The 22,101-nt window shown below is 25.1% G+C and overlaps 1 protein-coding gene across 2 annotated transcripts in view; it reads right to left on the minus strand.

Moving 5' to 3' along the window:
* Positions 1-1,147: 1,147 nt before the first annotated feature.
* LOC129615708 (protein kinase 4-like) overlaps positions 1,148-22,101 on the minus strand; it is a 126,860-nt gene continuing 105,906 nt past the window's right edge. For both annotated transcript variants that reach the window (XM_055531066.1, XM_055531067.1), the window contains exons 3-5: positions 19,893-21,092; positions 19,176-19,664; positions 1,148-1,241 (exon numbers count right to left, since the gene is read on the minus strand). In XM_055531066.1, coding sequence (XP_055387041.1) covers positions 1,201-1,241; positions 19,176-19,664; positions 19,893-21,092 — 1,730 coding nt within the window. In that variant the 3' untranslated portion in view covers positions 1,148-1,200. The remainder of the gene's footprint in view (positions 1,242-19,175; positions 19,665-19,892; positions 21,093-22,101) is intronic.

Consider the following 22,101-nt stretch of genomic DNA (forward strand, 5'->3'; position numbering starts at 1 on the left):
AAAGGATGTACACGGTGTAATATTTAGCAAGCCACCTCCAGACTAGCTTGAATGTAAATTGAACCGAAGCTGTCCGAAAACACTTAAATGGCACGGTTTTTTATACCCGTTTTTTAAATTGACTCTCAGACAGATCCCTACTGCATATATTTCAGTCTAAAATACCGGTCGCATATAGGAGCGTATCAGAGCAAAAACCATATACATTCGACTCCGTATTGAACCCGACCGTGTATCAAAAGACTCAAATACGACACCACTCCGATCACAATTCCATCGATAGGGAAACAAAACCCTATACCTGGAGTTGAATTTGTACCTTGACAGACAGGAATCCGACATAATTATTCTCAGAATCGTCCTCAAGGAAGCTTCTGAGTCTTGTGGACCAACCTTGTTCCTGCCTCGTCCTCGCCATAGATACGTCTGTAAGTCATTAGTCGACCTTCCTTCATTATACGGAGGTACAGTGATAGGAACACAATTATCACCTTCAACGCAGCCATTAACAAAATAATCATAAAATATTAAAATCAAATTTAACTCTATATAGCAACTCATTATAAAATATAATTTAAAATTTTCTCATTGAAACATAAAATTAAAACCCAAAAAAAAAAAAATATTATTTAATTATCCGACTCTATAAGCACATTTTGACACTACATAAAATTAACCTATCATTACATTGTAACCGAATTAATAATGTAAAATTACATATATCTGCCTACACATGTTATGCATTCAAAATATTAAACACTTAATAACACTCTTGTATTATAGCATAAGGATATTATAATATATTTAACCTATAATCTAATTTAATGAAATCGAATTAAAAGCACAACAACAAAAAAAGGGTTAACTAATTTGATATTTGAATTATGTTTGAAAGGACTTTAATCTAGGACAAGATAAAAATTAATAAAAAGGTATAGATATAAAATACACACATATATAATATTTTAATTGCATATAGTTAGGAATATTAAACCAATAATTTAATTATTTATTTGAATAGACCACAAAAAAAAATGGGGTATTTTTTTTTTCATTAAACGTCATGCAATTAGTTTATGTACTTACCATTAAATTGACACCATTAAGGCCGTAATTAAAATGTTTTAAAAGAATGTGTGTATACATAATATATATATATATATATTATGTATAATTCTATAGCATTTAAATGAGCACCTGTCAATTTCGATGTAAAACATTAATAGATGAATTTAACTTACCTGAAAATAGAAAATAATTAATGATTAAATGAGTTCGAATTTTTTTTTGTATTTATATATAGTTATTAAAAGAAAAGAAGGAGGGCATGAGATGGGGTCTGATATCATAATCTAATAACAATCAAATAATTTTGACATATTAGCTTTTGTCAAACATATACAGTTATAAATATTTGACATTTACTTTTAATCGAAGAGATAAAATGAAAGAAGAGGAAATCTCATGGTAATATATTCGTAAAAATAAAGGCTGACTACGGTTACATGCAAAATATAAGGACTACTTGCTCCCATTTGGAAAACTATCCCAGAGGAAGTTTGACCGCGAACGACTAAAACTGCTTAATGCTAAAGTGATTACCATGTCCTGGGGGATTTGAGACTTCTTTAATGGTATCGATCGCTTTACCCTGGTTGCACAAAAAAAACCACGTTAAATATGACAAATAATTAAATGAATATGGCGAACAGTTAATTTTTATCTTTCTTTAAGTTTTTCCTATATAGGTGAAGAAACCATGAAAACTTAAAATATAATTATTTACACCTATATATAAATAGATGATTGTAATACAAATATTGAGTTTCAAAATTTTAATATTTCTACAACATTGTTTCCTATATTGTGTGTAATTAATTTAACATTAAATGACATAAATTTAATATTATAATAAATTCAATTTCTGTTAAATGAATCATTTAATTCTCTCGTCGATGTTATTTATATGAAATCTTATAACCTATATATGCCACTTTGCCGAAAAGAGCTATAATAGAAAAGAATATTATAACAGTGAAAATGGAATATATTGTACAATATGTGTTTTGTGTATTGTGTACAGGCTTATCTAAAATTCATATACATAGAATTTATTATTATATATAAACTAGCATAATTAATTTAAATAGAAGTCAATTAGCTTCTTATAAACATAAAATAATTTTACATAATGTAAATTGTAAACATTCTTAAAACTGACAAAGGAAATTCTACAATTACTTAATGTTCTCAACACCTATGTATACATTGTCATATTAAAATAAAAAGAGGTATGATAAAGATAACAACATATTTTATACCGTTGGAAATTTTATCATATATTTGTTACATACACATTGTATGAGTGTATAGACTATAAATTTGTTAGCAATTCTTAATTATTTATAAAATTATACAATCAATTATATTCAAAAACTGAAAAACGAACTGATATAACTGGGTCGACTTAGCATTTTATTTTGATCTAAAACATATATAATATCTTCGGGAGAACTGTGATACCACGTGAACTATAGCATTTCATAGAATCTAAATTTTGTTATATTACATTTTTGCCGAACATATATGTATACTACATGAAGTTGAACATGCTTCCCTTTGAGTATTTTAGAAGTCATGACCAATTGCGAGCACCATACCCTATATACTAGTTGGTCAAAAAGAGTAAGAAATTATATTTTAAAACTATTTGTTTGAATCTTCCATCTTAATCGTAAAGAAAATCCTTCTATCTCGGATTGAATGATTTGGATTTAGGATCCATTTTGGAACAAACGCTTTACTAATTATAATAAATGGTAAGCAATATATATTGTTAGGTTGTACCTTTCTGAATCACCCCGTATGCATATGATGTATAAGCACATAAGTATTGTAAAATGTAATCGTACATTTTCACCAAAAATACATTTTTTAAATTCTACATTTGTCGCTGCAATACGGCCGCATTTAAGATAAAAATACTGCCGAATAAAGCCTAAATTTTATAATGATTTTCAATTAATTTAAAAGGCGTGTTTAATATTACGATTTATGACAACTAATGAATGACCTCAATAATCTATTGTTACAAAAAAATTAATCAAAACTTTAAAAATTTTTAAAATTTTAGTAATTCCCGACTAAATGGAATAATAATATTAATTTAAAAATTTTTATGTAAAACAAAATTAAATCATAGACACTATTTCTAAATTACATAAAAAGAAAACCAGTAGAAACACCATGTAAATAATAAATTGAGGTGAACAAGAAAAAAATTAAACTTTTTTTTTTTTTAAAATAAAACTTTTTTAAAATTTTCAACTATCATTATATTTTTTAAAAGATTACTTATTATATTTTATTATTTTTATCCGGCAATAAGGAAAAAAAAAAAAACAAAAAAAAAAAAGAATAAAAAAAATGATTTGAAATTTTTTTTTTTACCAAAAACTTTTACTTTAAAAAAAAATTTCCATTCATTTAGAATTTCTTTTAAGCATTACGGGGGTGAATGAAATTTATATAAATATGTATAACAAAGCGAAAAATTATCAGAACTAAAAGGTTAAAAGTTAAAGTATTCTTATACTTACATTATTTACAATTTGTTATACTCATATTATAATATTGGTTATAAAGGTTATTCTCTATATACAGGGTGATTCAGTAACAAATTTGGAACCATGTATAATCAAGTAGACAACTAAAAACAAAAAAATTTAAATATACTAATATTTCGCCAAAATTCCTTAAAATTGCTATAACTCCGAAACAGTTCCGATTTTACACTCCGAACAAAAAATTTTACTTATTTTCGACCGTCTAACCAATTGTGTATGGCTCCTAACTTGTTGCTGAATCATCCTGTATATTTAAAAATACTATGTTACAAAAATATATGTTTTTTTTTTTTTTTGGAAATTCTATAAATAACAAACAATCAAAAAGGATATGAGTACTATAAATATATCATTGAGAAAAAGCAAAAAGAAAACAAAAAATTAAAAAAAAAAAATTGATTACCCAGCTATTACATATTTTGACGAGCATGGATTCACATGCAATCCACAATTACAATGATAGCTGTTAGTAAACTAATAATATAATATTTTTAATACAAAAAAAGGATATAACTGTAATACAATTACAAATATTGTAGATTCAATTGTTACCCAAGGGTAAATAAGAATGACTTTTATTTTCAATTTTATTTTCATTGTTAATAAAAAAAAAAAAAACAGAAAAAATTGTTATTTTTTTCTTCTCTTTTTTCAAGAAGAACAATAGAAAATAAAAACTCACTTTTTTTTTTTTGAGAAAAAAAAAAGGATAATACCTGCTTGTATACTTGTGTTAAAATATAAAAAAAAAAAAAAAATAAATAAATATTTTTAAAAGTATTTTTGTTATACTTTTTTTTTTGTTATTGTACTCTTGTATTCTATATAGTGTTTTAATTTTCTCGTGTTCAGGGAATTCGTCTTTATTATTGTTATACGATTTTATATGTGTAGCTTGTTATTACTTGTTTTTTCTCCTATAAGATCCTTTGTTTTTTCTTCACGTTTTTTTATTGCTCTTATTATTATTATTTTTTTTTTCTGTTTGTTAAACGGAAACTTGATGGAAAAGGCCATTCTTAGTATAGGAAGGAAATGTTTAAATTTGATGAAGGCATTAAATTGTTTACAAAAAGGATTATATTATAAAAAATATAGGAGAAAAATTAGCAAAAGTATAAAAAAAAAAATTAACTCAAAAAAAGAATATTGTATATAAAAATGGGGTGGAAGGTTCATTGTCATTTTTAATTTTAAGCTGGAAATTTACAATTATTGAAATAATTTTGCACGAGTTCCGAAAAAAATTACAAAATTTTTTAAAACAAAATTGAAATATAGAATTGAAAAAGAATTCACTAATTGCCATATAATCAAATTTTAATTTTGTATAACAGCTTTAATAATTACTTCCAGCTTCACCAACATAACTAAAAGAGTAAATTGTCATTTGTCTAATAAGAATTAATGAGAAATAAAGGCAGCTCTTATAAAGATAATGAGAACAATTCAATACACTTTCAGGGTGAGCCTGATGCTCTGCAATCAGTTGTCAAATGAATGAAACAAAAATTTTTCAAGCGAACCGAAAACTGAACTCATTTCCAATTTTAAATTTTTAATCTTATTTAAGAAAATTATTAAAATTTCAAAGGAATTTCTCAAATTTCAACGAAACTAACTCAAAAAATGAACCAATTTTATGGAACAAAATTTTTTATTTTTAAGGGTTTCATTATGTCGCTTGCAATCAGATGCACAAAACTTTAAATTTTTACCATAAAATGCTACTGAAATTATGGATCAACTTTAAAACTATTTTAAACATAAAACAGAAATGTTTTAATAGAATTATCAAATAAACTTTATTAACAAAACACATGACTATTATAGTTTAATCATCAGGAACATTAAAATAAATAAAAAGTGAAATAAATGAAAAATCTCGGACGAAAAGAAAAAAATTAAATAAAGCTCTACTCTATATGTATTGTAAAATGAGGCCACTTTGTCCTTACTTTTCGGTGAATACACAAAAATGCTAAAACAAAAAAAAAACAAAAACTGAAGACAAACAAAAAGCACCTTTTTTTTTTTTTTAATATTATTTAACAGACATAACTAATTAGCGAGTACAAGTGTTATCTGGTACCAGGATCCAGCAAAATTTTATTTTTTTCTTCGTTTTTTTATTATTTTTGAATGGTGAATAGGTGTATGTATATGCACTATTGTCCAACACCCTCAGATATATCCTTAAACAAGAAAAGAAAAACAGTGAAACTAGAACAAAAAAAAATGTTTATAGAAATAAAATTCAGGGCAAAAAACGTAAAACAAAAAAAAAATCATATTTTGTTCACTATCCTTGTTATCCTTTGAATTTTTGTTTTCTCTTTTGTTAACTATTTCTTGTAGGAAATTTTGTACAGATAACAATTTGAAGGTCTTTTTTGTGTTATATTTTTTAAAAATTAGCATGTAACACTTTAAGAACTTAAAAAAAATGTATTCAGAATTTCAAATTATTTTAAGTAAGTGTTCCATAAGTTAAAAAAGTGGGGAGTATTTTTAATTTTTTTTATGGAATAAAATGCAAATGAACTTTAATTTTTGCAACACCTTTGACTCTGAACACCAAGCGAAATATTTTCATAGAAAAATTTTAACATAAGGACTCCATTACTCCATTTATTCCTCGAATACATATCAAATTTAATAACATAGTGAATAACAGAAGAAATGATCCTTTAGCTTGAATTTTTAAACAGAATTGATTTAAGTGCGTTATTCTTGATTTAATAAAATCAATAAAAACATATATTTAACTGTTATACAAATATCTTTTATAATCATTTATGACAAAATCCAATTTTATGTCTTATTTAAATTAATTTTTTATTCATCAATTCGAAAAAAAAAAAATAAACACTTTGTAAGAATCTTTGAAATTATCACATAAACTCCTTTTCAGGATTCATTCAGGAAAAATATCAAAATCATGTAATCTTAAACAATTACTTATTTTGCAAAAATTTTCTACCATAAAAAAAAAAAGGATTTAAAACCTTACACAACTCATTCTTGATTTTTTTTATTCTTTTCTAAATCTGATCCTTTATATTTTTTCTTATTGAGTGTTGTTATAAAGAAAACAAATAAATTTTATTGTAATAACATGTAATACGAACGTATAACAATTGTATGTAATAAAATATACAGATAAGATTTATTTTTTTATGGTATAATCAAAATTTATCCATCATTTATTTAATAATTTTCCTTTGAACTTAGGTACATATACATTGAAAGTGTTGCGATTTCTTACTTGCATCATGCATATCAAATAAAATATAATTATAATATAACACTTTCCATATTTAAAGCATATTGACATGGAAAATAGGAATGTAAATGTTCGAATCGTAAGCTAAATCCGCCCCGAAAGTTCAAAAATTCAAAAAATTTTCAAAAATTTTATTTTGTATTTGGTACGAATGCCCTAAGAGAAATTCCGATAATTTGGAAACCAAAATTCAAACTCATCAGTAGCAAATCTTGTTTTATTTTTTGTATACTTTAAGAAGACGGGAAATAGTATATTTGCAATTATTTAATAATAACGTACCTAACGTATATAATATCTTATGGTTATTGAATTTTATTGGTATTTTGTCGGAACTTGCAATTAAATAATTAATTGACAAAACTTTAGTTTTAGTGGTAATCATTTAAGTCAGGAAGATTTGGATTATCAAAGAAATTGTGGATTTCTAGTACACTTCATATTAAAAAAATAAATGCAATTAATAATGTAAATTCGAAATATAATCGATCTGTAGGACATTTATATATGCAAAAATTACAAAAACAATTACACACATTTAGTTCAGTGTCATATTTGTATAAAAGAAGTGCCTTATATGAATATTTTCTATCATTTACATAAAAAATATTTTCATATAAGTACGTATAATACGATTTTAAATATTAAATAACACACAAACAAAAAAAAAAAAAACAAAAATCTATTGAAAAATCAGAAGAAAAAAAAAATCGACTAAGTGTCATCATAATCCTTCGGAATATACACATGAATTCAAAATACTTTTGGCACTTGAATAGCATAATAATTTGTTACATTAAAAAGACAACCAATGAAATGATATTATCCTTTAAAAAAAAAAAAAAATTTCTATATCCCTATTTCATCTATACTTTTATGTATATTAAATGTCACATAAGACATTTCCTTCCTTCTTCCACAAGGGATAAAATTATTATAATATTATAGAGAAAAATAATGCTCTCTCATCTTATTTTGCTGATTTTCATTCTATCATATATAAACATACAAGTGGGAATCACTATAAATGAATAAAAATCAAACAAAAAAGGAGATAAAATGTTCTTACATCCTTTGAACTTGTGTAAAAATTTACAGTTTCTATTTTATTTTTGGCCTGTTGAGATTAAATTAAACATAAAAAGACTGACATTTTTCTATATTTTTTTTTGTTTTTGCTTTCTTTTTTTTTAACATAAAGAAATATAAAATAAAATCCTTACAAGTATTCTTTTAAGAAGATTTTCATCTTAAAATGCAATAAAAAACATTTTTACATTCTTTTTATCAAATATGGCATAAAATACACTAATGGACGTGTAAAAGTGTGCAAAATTTTTATCAAAGATTAAAGACATTTTCGGGTCATATCAAATACCCTAAATTTTTGCCAATGTTTCTGCAAGAGCATGTGATATTTTTCTAAAATAGTTGAACCATTTCGCTAAATACCAGAATTAGTCGGGACTTCAATTATTTCGGCAGTATAATATCGAAAACTGGAAGAGTTAAAGAAGATATAGAAAACAGTTAACTGGCCAAGGCGGCATTTGGCAAATTATGGGCCATCTGAAAATCTTCACATTTATTCAAAAATACAAATTAAAAATGTTCAACATAGGTGTGAAACCAGTCCTGTTGTATGGCTCTGAAACATGGCTAGCAATTAGAGAATATGCAAACAAAATACAGATAACCATAAATAGAAGCCAAATAATCATCTGAAGAGTTTCCTGTCTCAGACGAATACCTAACATAGACCTCTGTGTTTTAACATACCAGAAGCCTAACGCAAGAATAATGAGAAAGAATTACGCACATTGCGGCAACTACCTGAAAAAATTGCAAGGCAGATATTGGAGTGAAAACCGCAAGGGAGAAGAAGCGTTAGACAACCCAAGAATACATAGCAATGAACAATAAAGAAAGAAATGGCCACGGCCAACATAACACAGGCAGATATAGAATGAACGGCCCCTAACAGAATTCCTTGGAGAAGCTTTGTGGGAAATCTACACTCCCAAGGGTAAAGTAACAACAAAACAAAAAAAAGTCGAGACTGTAATTGAAATATACATTTCATACAATGTAACGTGTTCAGTCCCATATACTAACATCTATGTATTTAACATTCTGTTTACCTCAAATTATATGAATTTTTCTGATAATTGCCAAACAACTTCATAAATAATTTCGTTACAAGTATGTAAAATGACAATATATATTATAACTACGATTATAGTATACCAATAATTTCGCATTAATTTAAATTTAGCATAACTTCATAATTTAATTGTTATACACTGTACTGTTTTTTTTGATATACATAGATTTTACAAGAATTTTAAAGAAAAAATCACATAACACATACTGAATTACATTTATGTATACACTTAACTACAAAATACCCATCCAAACACAAGTAGACAAAAGTAAGAATAAAAAATATTTAAAGAAGAGTTCAAAGTCAGCGAAAATTATCATGTCTTGTTTGAACTACATACCAGAAAGGAAAATGAAAAAAAAAATAAAAAATTTCAATTTGATTTACCCCATACATAACCCTATCCAAATAATTCCATATAAACTATATAGGTACACATATTCTCACACAAGAAATACATACAAAATAAAAAAAAAAAAAAAAAGAGTACCAGACCCAATTCTGATCTCATTCTACAAATAGTTTTTATATTTTTCTTTTAATAATTTAGCACTGTTGTTATTGCATTTCTTGAATCTTTCATATTGATATTTTAAGATATTAAGGTACAAATTTTATAGAAAAAAAAAAATATTAAACATTCGGAAAGAAATTCAATGTATATACGTTTATGTATAATCCTTGAAATGTCCTTCCACCAATACTCTATTTCTTTCTTAGTAAATTTGTATGTACAAATTTCTTATATTATATAATCGCATTACATGTACATTTTTGTATATTAAAATATACATACATTTATTTTCAATATTTTCGAATTTTTATAATCGAATATCTTTTATATTTGTACATCTAAAGAAAATATACTATACTGTATAACAATTTTCAACACGATATTATATAGATGATATACGTGAAGAAAAATGTAAAATTTATTTCAATTGATGAAATTTTCAAAAGTAAGCAATTTTGTGTTTTTTTTTTTTTTTTTTTTTTGAAAATATTAAGAAATATTAAGATATTTATCTAAAGTATATAAATTTTTAAAGTAGTCGAAAATTACATTTTTTTTTTTTTCGTTATTCATTCATTTAAAAGTTAAATAGAATTTTTATTACAAATTATAGAGGAATGAAATTACATTTAATTTTCCAAAAATAAAAATATGTGTTTTTATATGTATATGAACGGAAGTAATATATTCTTAAGATTTCATCGTTTGAACAATTTTTACAGAAGAATGATGGGAAAAATCAAAAACAGAGTTGCTTTAAAAAAGTTGTTCCATTATTTTCACATACCTCATAGAAAAATAATTCATTAATTCAAATGCATTAAAGCAGAACGTACTAATTTCCCTAGACTGCAAAATTCTGGATTGATATTTATAAATGAATCCTAAGCTATTGCTAATTATCAAAAATTCCAGCCAGATTAACATTCATAATTGATTTTTAAAACTACATTTCTAACATAATATTACCGAACTTAAATTATTCTATAATTTTTAGCTTATATACTCAAAAATTATAGATCCGACACATGATGTTCTTTCTAATATTATATCTATATATTCTGGCAAGGAAAAAGAGGGATGTTCAAGCGGGTGATTTACCATTATCGCTAAAGAGCTTTAACCCTTAAAATACTCTATGAACGAATGATTAAATTTGAATGATTATTTATGAGTCGATGTCTGTGTCTTATTATTAGTAACAAGTAGGCAAGTATGTGCAGAAAATTATTTTTAAGAATTTAGTCTTAATTATTTGTTAATTTTAATAAAATTTATGGTTTAATTTTCATAATATTTATTAAAAAAAACATTCTTAAATTAATTTGATAAGCAAAAATTTTGATAAATCTTGCTGAAGTCACTTGAACTTAAAATAATTTCAAACAAAACAATTATGATGCCCTCTACAACCTACAGAAAACATATTTGAACATTATCAGAAAAAGCCCAATCGTTTAATATGCTTTTCTTCCTATATACGAAATTTACGTCAATTAAAATTTCATTTACGTCACAACTTTTGTTATTTTTCTACAAAAACACAATTTTCTTCTCTTCTCTCTCTCTCTTATATTCTCAAAATATTTGTGATAACAAATAAATACAAGTAACTAAACACAAAAGAATTTTTTTTTTCAATTAATCAGCATATTTTAAATGTGAAGACTAGAACACAAAGAAGAAAACAAATAGAAAAGACCATTTTTCATGTCAATTAAAATATTGCCGAAAAAAAAAAAAAACAGAACCTTAAACAAAATAAATAAAATCGAAACTAAAACTAAAAAACAAAAATAAAATAAAAGAAAATATGAAAAGATTAGGAAAAAAAAATATTGACATAAAAAGAGAGCAAAAAAAAATTCACACACGAAATCTTTTCTTAATATTTAAAAATTCCATTCGATTTAATTTTCCTATTTTTTTTAATTCGTCCTTATAAAAGGACTGTAAGCCCTCCTTTCGTCTTCTTTCTTCACTTTTAAATACTTTGTACATGTACAATATTTAAACAACAAAACAATTCGATTAAAATCTTTTTTTTTTTTTTTAAATTTTTTTATCAAAATTCTTTCTCGTTTATTTTTTTTCTCTGGTTTTATCCACTTAACATTTTTCCATTTAAAATTTTCTAAAGCCTAAAAATGTCAAAATGTAAAACATGAAAATTTTGAATTACGGTGCAAAAGTGAAAAATGAAAAGAAACAAAAAAAAAAGCAGCACAAATTCATTCACAATAGAAAAATTGATTGTGATGTGACAACTTTTCTTTTCTTTTCTCCTTTCCTTTCTCTCACTTTCTCCTCTCTACTCTACAACTCTACAAACTTCTTCTCTTGCAATATACTTTCGTCATTTTGTTGCTTTTTGTTTATTGCCACCAAATGACATGTAAACTTTCTTTATTTTTTTTTATTTATCAAAAAAAATAACAAACAAAGCAAAGCAAAAAAAAATAAAAATTCACAAACGATAAGAATTTTTTTGCTTGCTTTCTTTTTTTTTTATTTTCTTCAGAATTTTTTTTTTTTCGGTAAACAATTATTCATATGAAGGGTGAGAGCTCATTAATGATGTGCAAAAGTTTTGATTTTTTATTTTTTGTTCTTTTCCTATACCATTGAAATTTGTTTAGTTTCTTTTTTCACATTTCATTTTTTGCCTAGCGTTAGGCAATTTTTCACAAAGAAAAATTATGAAGACAGAAAAAATTATGCAAAAAAAAAAAATATTAATCAAAAAATTGCATGAAACATGATAGATTAACTGTTATAATAAAAAGTAAAAATAACGTTATTTTTTTTTTCTCTCATAGTACCGTTATTTTTTTTTAATATTTTGTTTCTATTCCGTTTTCACCACACCGACCATATACAAATAATATTCAATGATGTCAACTTGTTGAAAATTATGAAATAAATACAGAGATATCTCAAACGTTAGTATAACAGTATATGTTTCTATAAAAAAAAAATGAAAATATAATGAGAAAAACAAAAAAAAAAATCTTAATATCATAATGAACGGTGGTAACACCAAACTGTGAATATTTTATTCTTTAATAATTTTTTCTTTTAATTTTTTTTTTTTTTTTGTTGCTTTAAACCTCTTCTGCTCACTGGCACATGCTAATACGGTATAATGAAAAAAAGAGAACATGAAAAATCAAACAAACAAAAAAATTAAATATAAAATCTAGCGAGGACATAAAAATGGTTGTGGCACTTAACATAATTTAGTGATTATGAAATTATTTTAGAGGTTAATTATACAAAAAAAAAAAAGAAATAGAATAGGAAAAAAAAAATATCTGAGATTTAAATAAGACAAAAAAAAAATGTTAATGTTGCTCGGCATTTGCATGTTAAAGTAAGCAAAAAAAAATAGACATTGTTTTTTTTCTGTTGTGTAAAATGATGGTGAAAAATCTAATTACAATTGCCGGAAAATCATAATTTATGTTATAAAAGCAACTTTATTTTTTATAACATTCTTTGCTGTTTTTTAAGACAAATTCATTAGTGACAAAACACGTTGATAAAAAATAATTATGAGACCATAATATTATTGTCCGAATTTTAAAATAATGAATAACAATGAATGAAATACAAAAGTAATTAATTTTAAAATAAGGAGAATATTAATAAATATTTGCAGTTTTCATTCCTTAATTCAATTAACGTTATTATCTGCGGCAATGACAGTCTACGTCTTACAAATCAAATGTAAAGCATCATAAATATCCTTTGAAAATTTAAGGATATTTCACATTATATTTTCTCTTAACACTCCATTTTCACGAAAATAATGGCCTCATATTCCTCAATCTGAAATTTCGCTAACTCTACTAAACTACTCTTAGAATTTTGTAGGAGTAGCTATACTCGATTCACTGTCCAGATTACACTGAAAATAAATAGATTTCTGACACAGTAAAGCTTGTGAATGATGTACACTGCTGTTAAAGGTAAAAACTTATATTTACCAGAAAAATTGCAACTTAGCTGCCTCCAAAAAAAAAAAATATTATGTCAAAAAACGGATAAACTTGTTAAAGGTGTCAACCTGGACGAAATATTTGAGTATCTAAGAATTTTTCATATATTTGCTACCTGGCATTGCTGAAAATTGCGAAATTTCTGTTACAAATATCATTACTGATTATTTCATTGTCATATTTAAGCGGCTATTACGTATTATAGTTTGATCAAATTAACGCGGGTACAATGTGTATAATCATGGTTTAATTGGCTTTGTATAACGAAAATCTTAATTATACAAAAATACAAAATATTTTTTAACTTGTATATCCTGGAAAACTATCTAAACTGAAAACGAATTCCCTGCTTAACAAGTATTACCGTAGTTTTCCGGCTTTGACACGTTTTACCGAATTTGTAATTACAGAAATCATTTCAGAAAACTTGGTGTACTTAACTCAATTTTATCGAATTATTGTTTGGAAAAAACGGACCAACACAATATTCTTTTTGTAGACTTTTAAAGATTTAGTCAGATCATCATTTTGTTTCATCAGTCAGATTTGATAGAAATGTTATCAAATTTATAACTTATTTATTTAACAATTAAAAGTTATACTAATCAATCCATTCACGCTTTTCGAATTAATTGTGTTAAAAGAAAAACTTTAATGAAAACCAATTACATTATTAAAATCACTTAAAAACTATACAGTAAATTTTACATTTTACCCTTCATATATATACGATACAAAATATCTACCAAAACTGGAAGGAAAACCTTTTCACCCAATTTTTATTATTTTGAAATTTGCCCTTTGTTTTTTACTTGTTCTTCTGTTCCTTAAATTTTTCTTTTTTGTTTGAACAAATTTAAAACTTCCTGAATAAATTTATAAAATTTATTGAAGAAAAAAAAAAAAAGATTTAAAAAATAACTTTCCTTTTCCTCTACTTAAAGCAAAAAAAAAAGTATCCTTTTAAAATTTAATTTTAACTTAATTACAATTATACAAGAACACCTACAACACTTAGTAAATTATTTTGATATTTTATTTATTCTCTTTTTGTTGTTTTTCTTTTAACAATTTTATTATGTATATGCAATGTTTAAAATTAAAATATCACCTATTACTTTCACGTTCATTTTTTAAGTGCATAGCATTTATTTACTTGAGTGTATGTATATATTGTATGGAATAGAACTTGAGAATGCTATAAGTAATATAAACTAATCAAAAGTGATTAATTTACTACATCCTTTTAAATTAAGGATATAAGATTTATTTCTCAATTTTATAAAACATAATAATGGTTAGAGGTGTATAACATATATAAATAGTTAAAGTATGTTCATTTTGAAATTAAAACTTGTGATTATCCTTGCAACAAAAAAATAAAATAATAAAATGAAGAAGTAACGAAGTGTTGCTTTATTCCTTTACACAGGAAAAAAAGTGATCATATCAATAAAATTTTGAAATTTTTAAAATACCGGTCCATTGCTTGCTAAAAATCAAATCACATTTTAAATTTTAAATTAAATTATTAAAATTTTGTTAAAGTATTATTCAATCAGTAAAAATTTTTAGTATATACCAAAATTTTTCCTAATTCCATTTCAAGAATGTTTTAAATTTTTTGAATATATTCAAAAAAGTTTGATATAAAAATTGTACTATTCTGATATAAAAATTGCTAAATATTATTGCCTGTAGAATAGAAGAGAAAATATAACATTATTTTTTTTTTGAAAAATATTTTCTGACTTAAAATGGAGCAATGGAAAAACCCCTTAAAACAAAAAGAATACATAAAATAAAAATGAGAAATGAAACGAACAAAGAAGTAAAGACTTTTTCTCTCGTTATTTCTTTACAAATAAAAAAACATAATGAAAATAAAACTATATAAAAAATTTATATAGCAAACAACAAACAAGAGAACAAGTAATTCATAAGAAGTACAGATTTCAAATCATTTAAACAACCGCCTTATAATTGGTAAAGAAACAAAAAAAAATGTAACAACTTCAAAAAAAAAAATTATTCGATCAGAACATAATCGGTTGCATAAAGTACGTGTTCTCATACGATATTTACATACCGTAAAATATCTACCAAAACTATAATACAAACTACATTTTACGAGAATACTATAAGAATGCAACAGCCTACTTATTGACACACCAACAACTTGTTAAAAATAATTAATGAATGTGAGCCATGAACAACATTTAGATTGTAGATTTTAAGGGAACCGAGTGGGAAAGGAGTAACCCCCAAGTGACCGCAGCCATTCTTGACTTGTTGTAGCCTCCCCACGTTCCCGCCTATAAGGGAGTTGGACAACAGTTCCTGAACACTTAGGGACCCATTTCCAAGACAATTGCGGCGCCGAACAGCCAGTGCCGGACAGCCGCAGAGAATGTGCGCGGTGGTCTCACCGCCACCCCCACAAAATCTGCACAGGGGGGAGCCCGACTTCCCCAGTCTATGCAGGTTGTACTTCACTAGGCAGTGCCCCGTGAAGAAATTCGCAATTGTGCGAACACGGCTCCTTTCCATCCCCATAACTCTGCGGTGAATCCGCTGGAGTACGCCGAAAGAAACACCTTCGCATATTTGAACAACGTTTAAAATAAACATATAAAATTTGAATCGATCACAATACTTTTCATATTGAATACAATAAGGTCAAGTAAAAAGGATGAGAACAAAAAATATCGTAAATTCTATTTATTATATAGTTTCTCTATTAAATAATGTAAAATTCATACATTTTTTACATCTAACAAACTAATTTATTTCATAGCATCAAAATTAAGTGTATATAAAAAAAAAAAAATTGGAAAGAGTTAACAAGGGGTTAATGTCATTTAACCAAAATTAATTTCGCATAACTACTATTATATCGAAATTAAATCTCATAAAGAATTTTAAATAAAATATAGTTTTGTAATAAGATTATTACGATAACGAAATAGATCTTATTTATTTTTTTATATAAATTCAAAATTTTAATGTACTTCTATCATAGATAGAGGAAATTAAGAATTTATGTCTAAAAACTCAATATAAAATTAAATCCAAATTAAAATATTTGACTCGCCCGGTTAAAATTAGTTAACCTTGTCAATCTATACTTTAAAAATTGAATAAAAATATTCCATTTGAATTAGTTTTTCAACTTTTTTATTATTTTAACTTTTTACTCAATCCCGCTCGACAACTTTTAAATACCTAAAATTATCTTCCCGAACAAGGTAGACTTGTACACCAAATTCTAATTTATAGAATTTTTTTGAATCAGTTTAACGTAGAAAGGCGGTCAACATAAATTAAAATTCCTTTAATCAATTTTAACTCAATTGCATTTTTACGATATAAAAAAATTTCTGTAAGAATATGATCCAAAATTTATGTAGATTCTTCCATTAAACCGAAAATTAGAATTATAATTGATTTTATTCAAAATTCTATACTAAATCAATTTTAGTTTTAAATATTTTCCATGAGTACAAATAACAAAAAAAAAGACAAATTATTTTTTTTTTTTGCTGACCTTCATTTTTATTAAGAAAAAGAAGAATCAATGGAATTTAAATTTTATTTATTATACCACACATAATCAATCGATGAAGGTAATGGTTTTACACACTAATGTACAAGTGGATAAATTCAAATAAAAAATATTTAAAAATATTTTAAAAATTAGAGAAAAAAATAAATAAATCGTCAATTCAATTAAAAGTAGAATAAAAATAAATATTATTAGCTATAAAATTTTATACAAAATTAAAATAATTTTCAATAAAATTGGTAATCCCTGCCGAAGTACAAAAATATAGAAAACGAAATTTTCAAAATTTTACGATAAACAATTTTTTTTATAAAAATGGAATATTTTACACAATATTATAAAAGAACGACCCCTATGTGATTTAAATGGCAATAATTACAACGCTTTCAATGTAAGAATTAGCAAAGTTTTTAATTTTTTTTTCATGAAATCCTTAACAATGCGGAAATATTTGTAATAATTATTGTATATAATAATAAAATTTAATAACGTATTTTCTACTTCACAAAACTTATAAAATTTTATTTAAATTATTTTCATATTATATCAAAAAAATATTAATTTAATTAGAAGAAATTAAAATATATTTGCCCCTAGAAATATGCAATTTTTCATTTTACAAAATCTATCAATATTTCTAAATGGAACTTTTCTTAATTAAAGCCCAAAAATCTTTAATGTATTTCAAAAATACTTAATTGATTTTTAATTATCGCATTTGTTTCTGTGAATTTAAATAATGAAATTCTTTGAAATTCAAAATGAATTTTGTTCAAAAATTATAGCTCCCCTTTTTTTCAATTTACAACTATTTTAATAAATATACATATTTGTTTAGATATAAATATACATACATATATACTTGAATAATATAGTCTTGTTATCCTTGAAAAATAAGGAGAAAAGAAGTAAAATAGAATTGAAAATTATAAAAGGAAAAACAATTTTTATAATGTGAAACCAATATAAGGTAAAAGCGTATATTAAGTTTTCAACGCTATACATAAACACATAGTGATATAAATTGCAAATATGTATGTATATACAAGTATATAGATATTTATATTTTACACAAATATATAGTATATGAATAGTTAAAAGAAAAATACAAAAAAATAGAAGAATCAACGATAAAGAAATTGAAGAGAACTTGAACGTGTTTAGAATAGACAAACAATTATTTAATTATATTCGAATAAAAAAACCTTCAGGACTTTTGTGAAATCAAATGGATTAAACGAAAGCCTTTTTATTGTATTGTATACCGTTATTTAGGATTTTTGCTTTTGTTTATTTCTCTTCTTTTTTCGTGCTTACTCAGACATTTTAATTTTATACTTCTATACTTTATTTCATTGTTTATTTCTTAATTATAATTTTCTCAAAGGATTTGAACGAGAGAGAGAACAAAAAACAAAAACAGGAATAAAATAAAAATTTATTTGAAAAATAAATAAAATGAGAAATGAAACAAAATATTTTAAATTTTGTAAGTATAGAAGTGTGTATTAAATGTCTTGCAAATACACACTTTGTATTGCAAATCATATTATATTGGAATTGCATAAAATCTCAGCTGGAGAAAATATTAAACAAAGCAAAATATTTGGTACTAATTAAAATTCAACTGACCAATTAATAATTTTCCTCTAAAATGCGAAGATAAACAAACAGAACTTAAGAGTGAGCTCTGATTTAAATCTTAAACATTTTTTAATAAGTTCCTAGACATCATTCGTTTTCCGTACTATCGGCTTGTATTAAATTTATGAATTAAATTTCAACAATAATTTTAATTAAATCACTAAAGTTCATCAAATCTCATCTATAATATCAATGATTGAGCCTTTTTTTCATCCTGATATTAAAAACTGACGGCCCAATTCATTATTCCTTCCAAAACAGACTATTATAATAATCGTAAAAAAAAGATTTTTTATAACAATATTAAAACAAGGAAAGTGGGTATGAAAAAAGATTTTGAACTTTTTAAAAAACAAGAATCTTATAAAAACTTACCAGTCCCAAGTGGTACATTATTTTGTCGTTGTTGTTGCTGCTGCTGTTGCTGTTGTTGGTGTAATTGCTGTTGTTGTTGTTGTAATTGTGATGATTGTAAAACGACAGCAGTAGCTGTTGTTGCTGCTGTTGTTGTAGAATTTGATGTTCTAGTAGGTTCATTTGAATCAACTTGTATATCCTCTAATACTAAACGTGTTGTTGTTGTATTATTATTTAAATTTCTATTGGTACCACAATTACCATTTAAAATATTTTGTTTACGACCACCAATATTATTATTATTACTTGAATTATTGTTACTGTTGCTGTTATTATTATTATTGTTACTATTATTACTGATGTTATTTGTATTAGGTCTATTAACAGATTTTGTTGTTGTTGTAGCTGTTGTTGATCTTTGTGTCAGTATTGTACCAGATATATTACCAGAGGACGATGTTATACCAGAATTTTTTGTTGATGATGTTAAGGTTAATGTGGTACCTCCTAAATGAGAAATGAAAATTTTAGTAAAATAATGTAGAATTGAATTACCGAACTTTCACATTTTCATTAAAAAAACTATAAGTAATACGTCTAGAAAGAAGTAATTTCACCCCAATCTAGTTCCCTTGTTTATTACAAATTTATTCATATTCATGCATGCTTAAATCACAACCAAAACCTACTCAGAACTTTAGAAATCTTCTGCAGGAATTTGTCTTTAAAACTTACCTCCTAAAATTGATGTTGTTACATCATTTGTATTTGCAGATGATAATGTTGTTGATGTTCCAATACTAGCACTACTTAAAACCGTTGCAGCATTACTACTTGGATTACGAAAAACCAATATCGATTGAGATTTATCTAAACGTTTCAAAGTTTGTAACAGAAACGGTCCACCACCAGTTGTTGTAGCTGTTGCTGTATTAGTTGTATTATTATTACTACCAATATTAGTTGCAGCATCTTGTTGCTGCTGTTGATGATGATGTTGTTGTTGCTGATTTTGATGTTGATTAGCACTATTACTACTAACACTTAATATTGAATTTTTATTATTAAGTCGTTGTTGTAAAATAATTGAACCTTCTGGAAATACATTTTTCTTAATTCCACTACCAGTTGTTGATTGTAATAGAACAGCTGTTGTTGCTGTTGTTGAACCAGACGATGATCCAGATCCATCATGATGTATATTACTTGTTGTTGTTTTAATTGGTGCCTGTAGCAAAATTGTTTGATTGCCTGTCGATGAAGTCCCTGTACTTGTTTTCAAACGTGGTTGCTGTAATATAATTTGTTGATGTTGATGTGATTTATCATCATGTGATGAAGAATTATCATTACGATTATTATTGTTAAGATTACTATTATTATTATTATTATTAGCAGCTGCAGCTGCATTTAATAAACTTAAAAGTTCATGTGAATTTTGTAAAATGATTTGTCCATTTTCAGTTCTGGCTCCACGCACCAATATTATATTACTATGATGTTGTTGTGGTTGCTGTTGTTGTTGTTGTTGTTGTTGTTGATGCTGCTGCGGTTGTTGAATATGTTGTTGTTGTAAAGCTTTTGTTATTGATGTTGCAGCTGATATTGTAGTACTTGTTCCAATTGATGTTGATGTTTGTTGAAATTTTTGTAAATGAATTGATGTACCTCTTTGACGTATTGGTGTTGATGTTTGTTGATGGTGATGTTGCTGCTGTTGTTGTTGTTGCTGTTGTTGTTGATGATGATGATGATGAGTACTACCATCAAGATCAATACTACTTGTACCTTTTTCTAAACTTGTTGTTGATGTAGATGCTGTTGTTGTTGAACTAGATTTTGACATAGTTATAAGTTCTTTCGATGTAATTGTTGTTGATGTATTACTACTACTATTACTATTGCCATCGCTATTTTCTTCAGATGATGGTTGCCCTAAAATTAAAAAACAATAAAATTTTAATTAGTAATTAATTCTCTTAATTCAATATCAAAGAATACATAAAGAATTATAAAATATAATGAGTTGAACTTGGTATAATAAGTTGAACAGTGAGTTATATACAAAATACAATTTATTGTGATCATATAAATGATCTTTAATAGAAAATCAATTACACTTTTTTATAAAAATTCTAATACAATATTCAAATATAATGAGTTCTTGTTCCGTCTAGACAATAAACTCTTGAAAAAAAAAACATTTTCTTCCAATAATTATTGCTTCATATAGTCCAAAATAAAACCCCACACATAATACTGATGATAACATCGAAAAATTTTCTCAATATACTTATATACACAAAATCTAAAATACAATCATAACACAAACTCATATAGTTGTTTATCTATATCCTTCAAATATGTACTGACATACACATATTCAAGCAACCTGTTCATATCATTAAACAATCTTATATTTTATTAGTTGATTATAAAATAACAACATTGAATTGGTTTGAATATATTTTACTTAAGTTTTATTAAAAGTTTATGATCTGGGAAATTACTTTCTTTATGCTTGACCAGAGATTTATTAATTCACCTTGATTCTATAATAAATATTATCATCATTTTTGATAAATGATTCAAATGAACACTAGATATTTAAACGTATATTTATATTACGATTTTATATAATGTACAGGCTATGTATATGTGTTTTCACAATTTAGAAAATTCTACTTAATGAAGAGGAATGAACAACATATTTAAGGTATCATTTAAGATAAAGTGGTTCTATCCAATATCAGAAAAACAAAAAAGAATATTTTTGTAGTTATTCTTAGAATTTTCGTTAATTTTTTTTTTTTTTTGGGAAAAATTTAGGGAAATTTTATAGTGAGAATAGAAAAAACCAGCAAGGTTGAGAAAAACTTTTTAGAAGAAATCGATTGTATTAATTAAAGTTAAAGTGCTTCTTCAAGGATTTAACTAAGTTATT

This window comes from Condylostylus longicornis, unplaced genomic scaffold, assembly GCF_029603195.1.
Source record: "Condylostylus longicornis isolate FDR11 unplaced genomic scaffold, ASM2960319v2 ptg000145l, whole genome shotgun sequence".
Taxonomy (NCBI): domain Eukaryota; kingdom Metazoa; phylum Arthropoda; class Insecta; order Diptera; family Dolichopodidae; genus Condylostylus; species Condylostylus longicornis.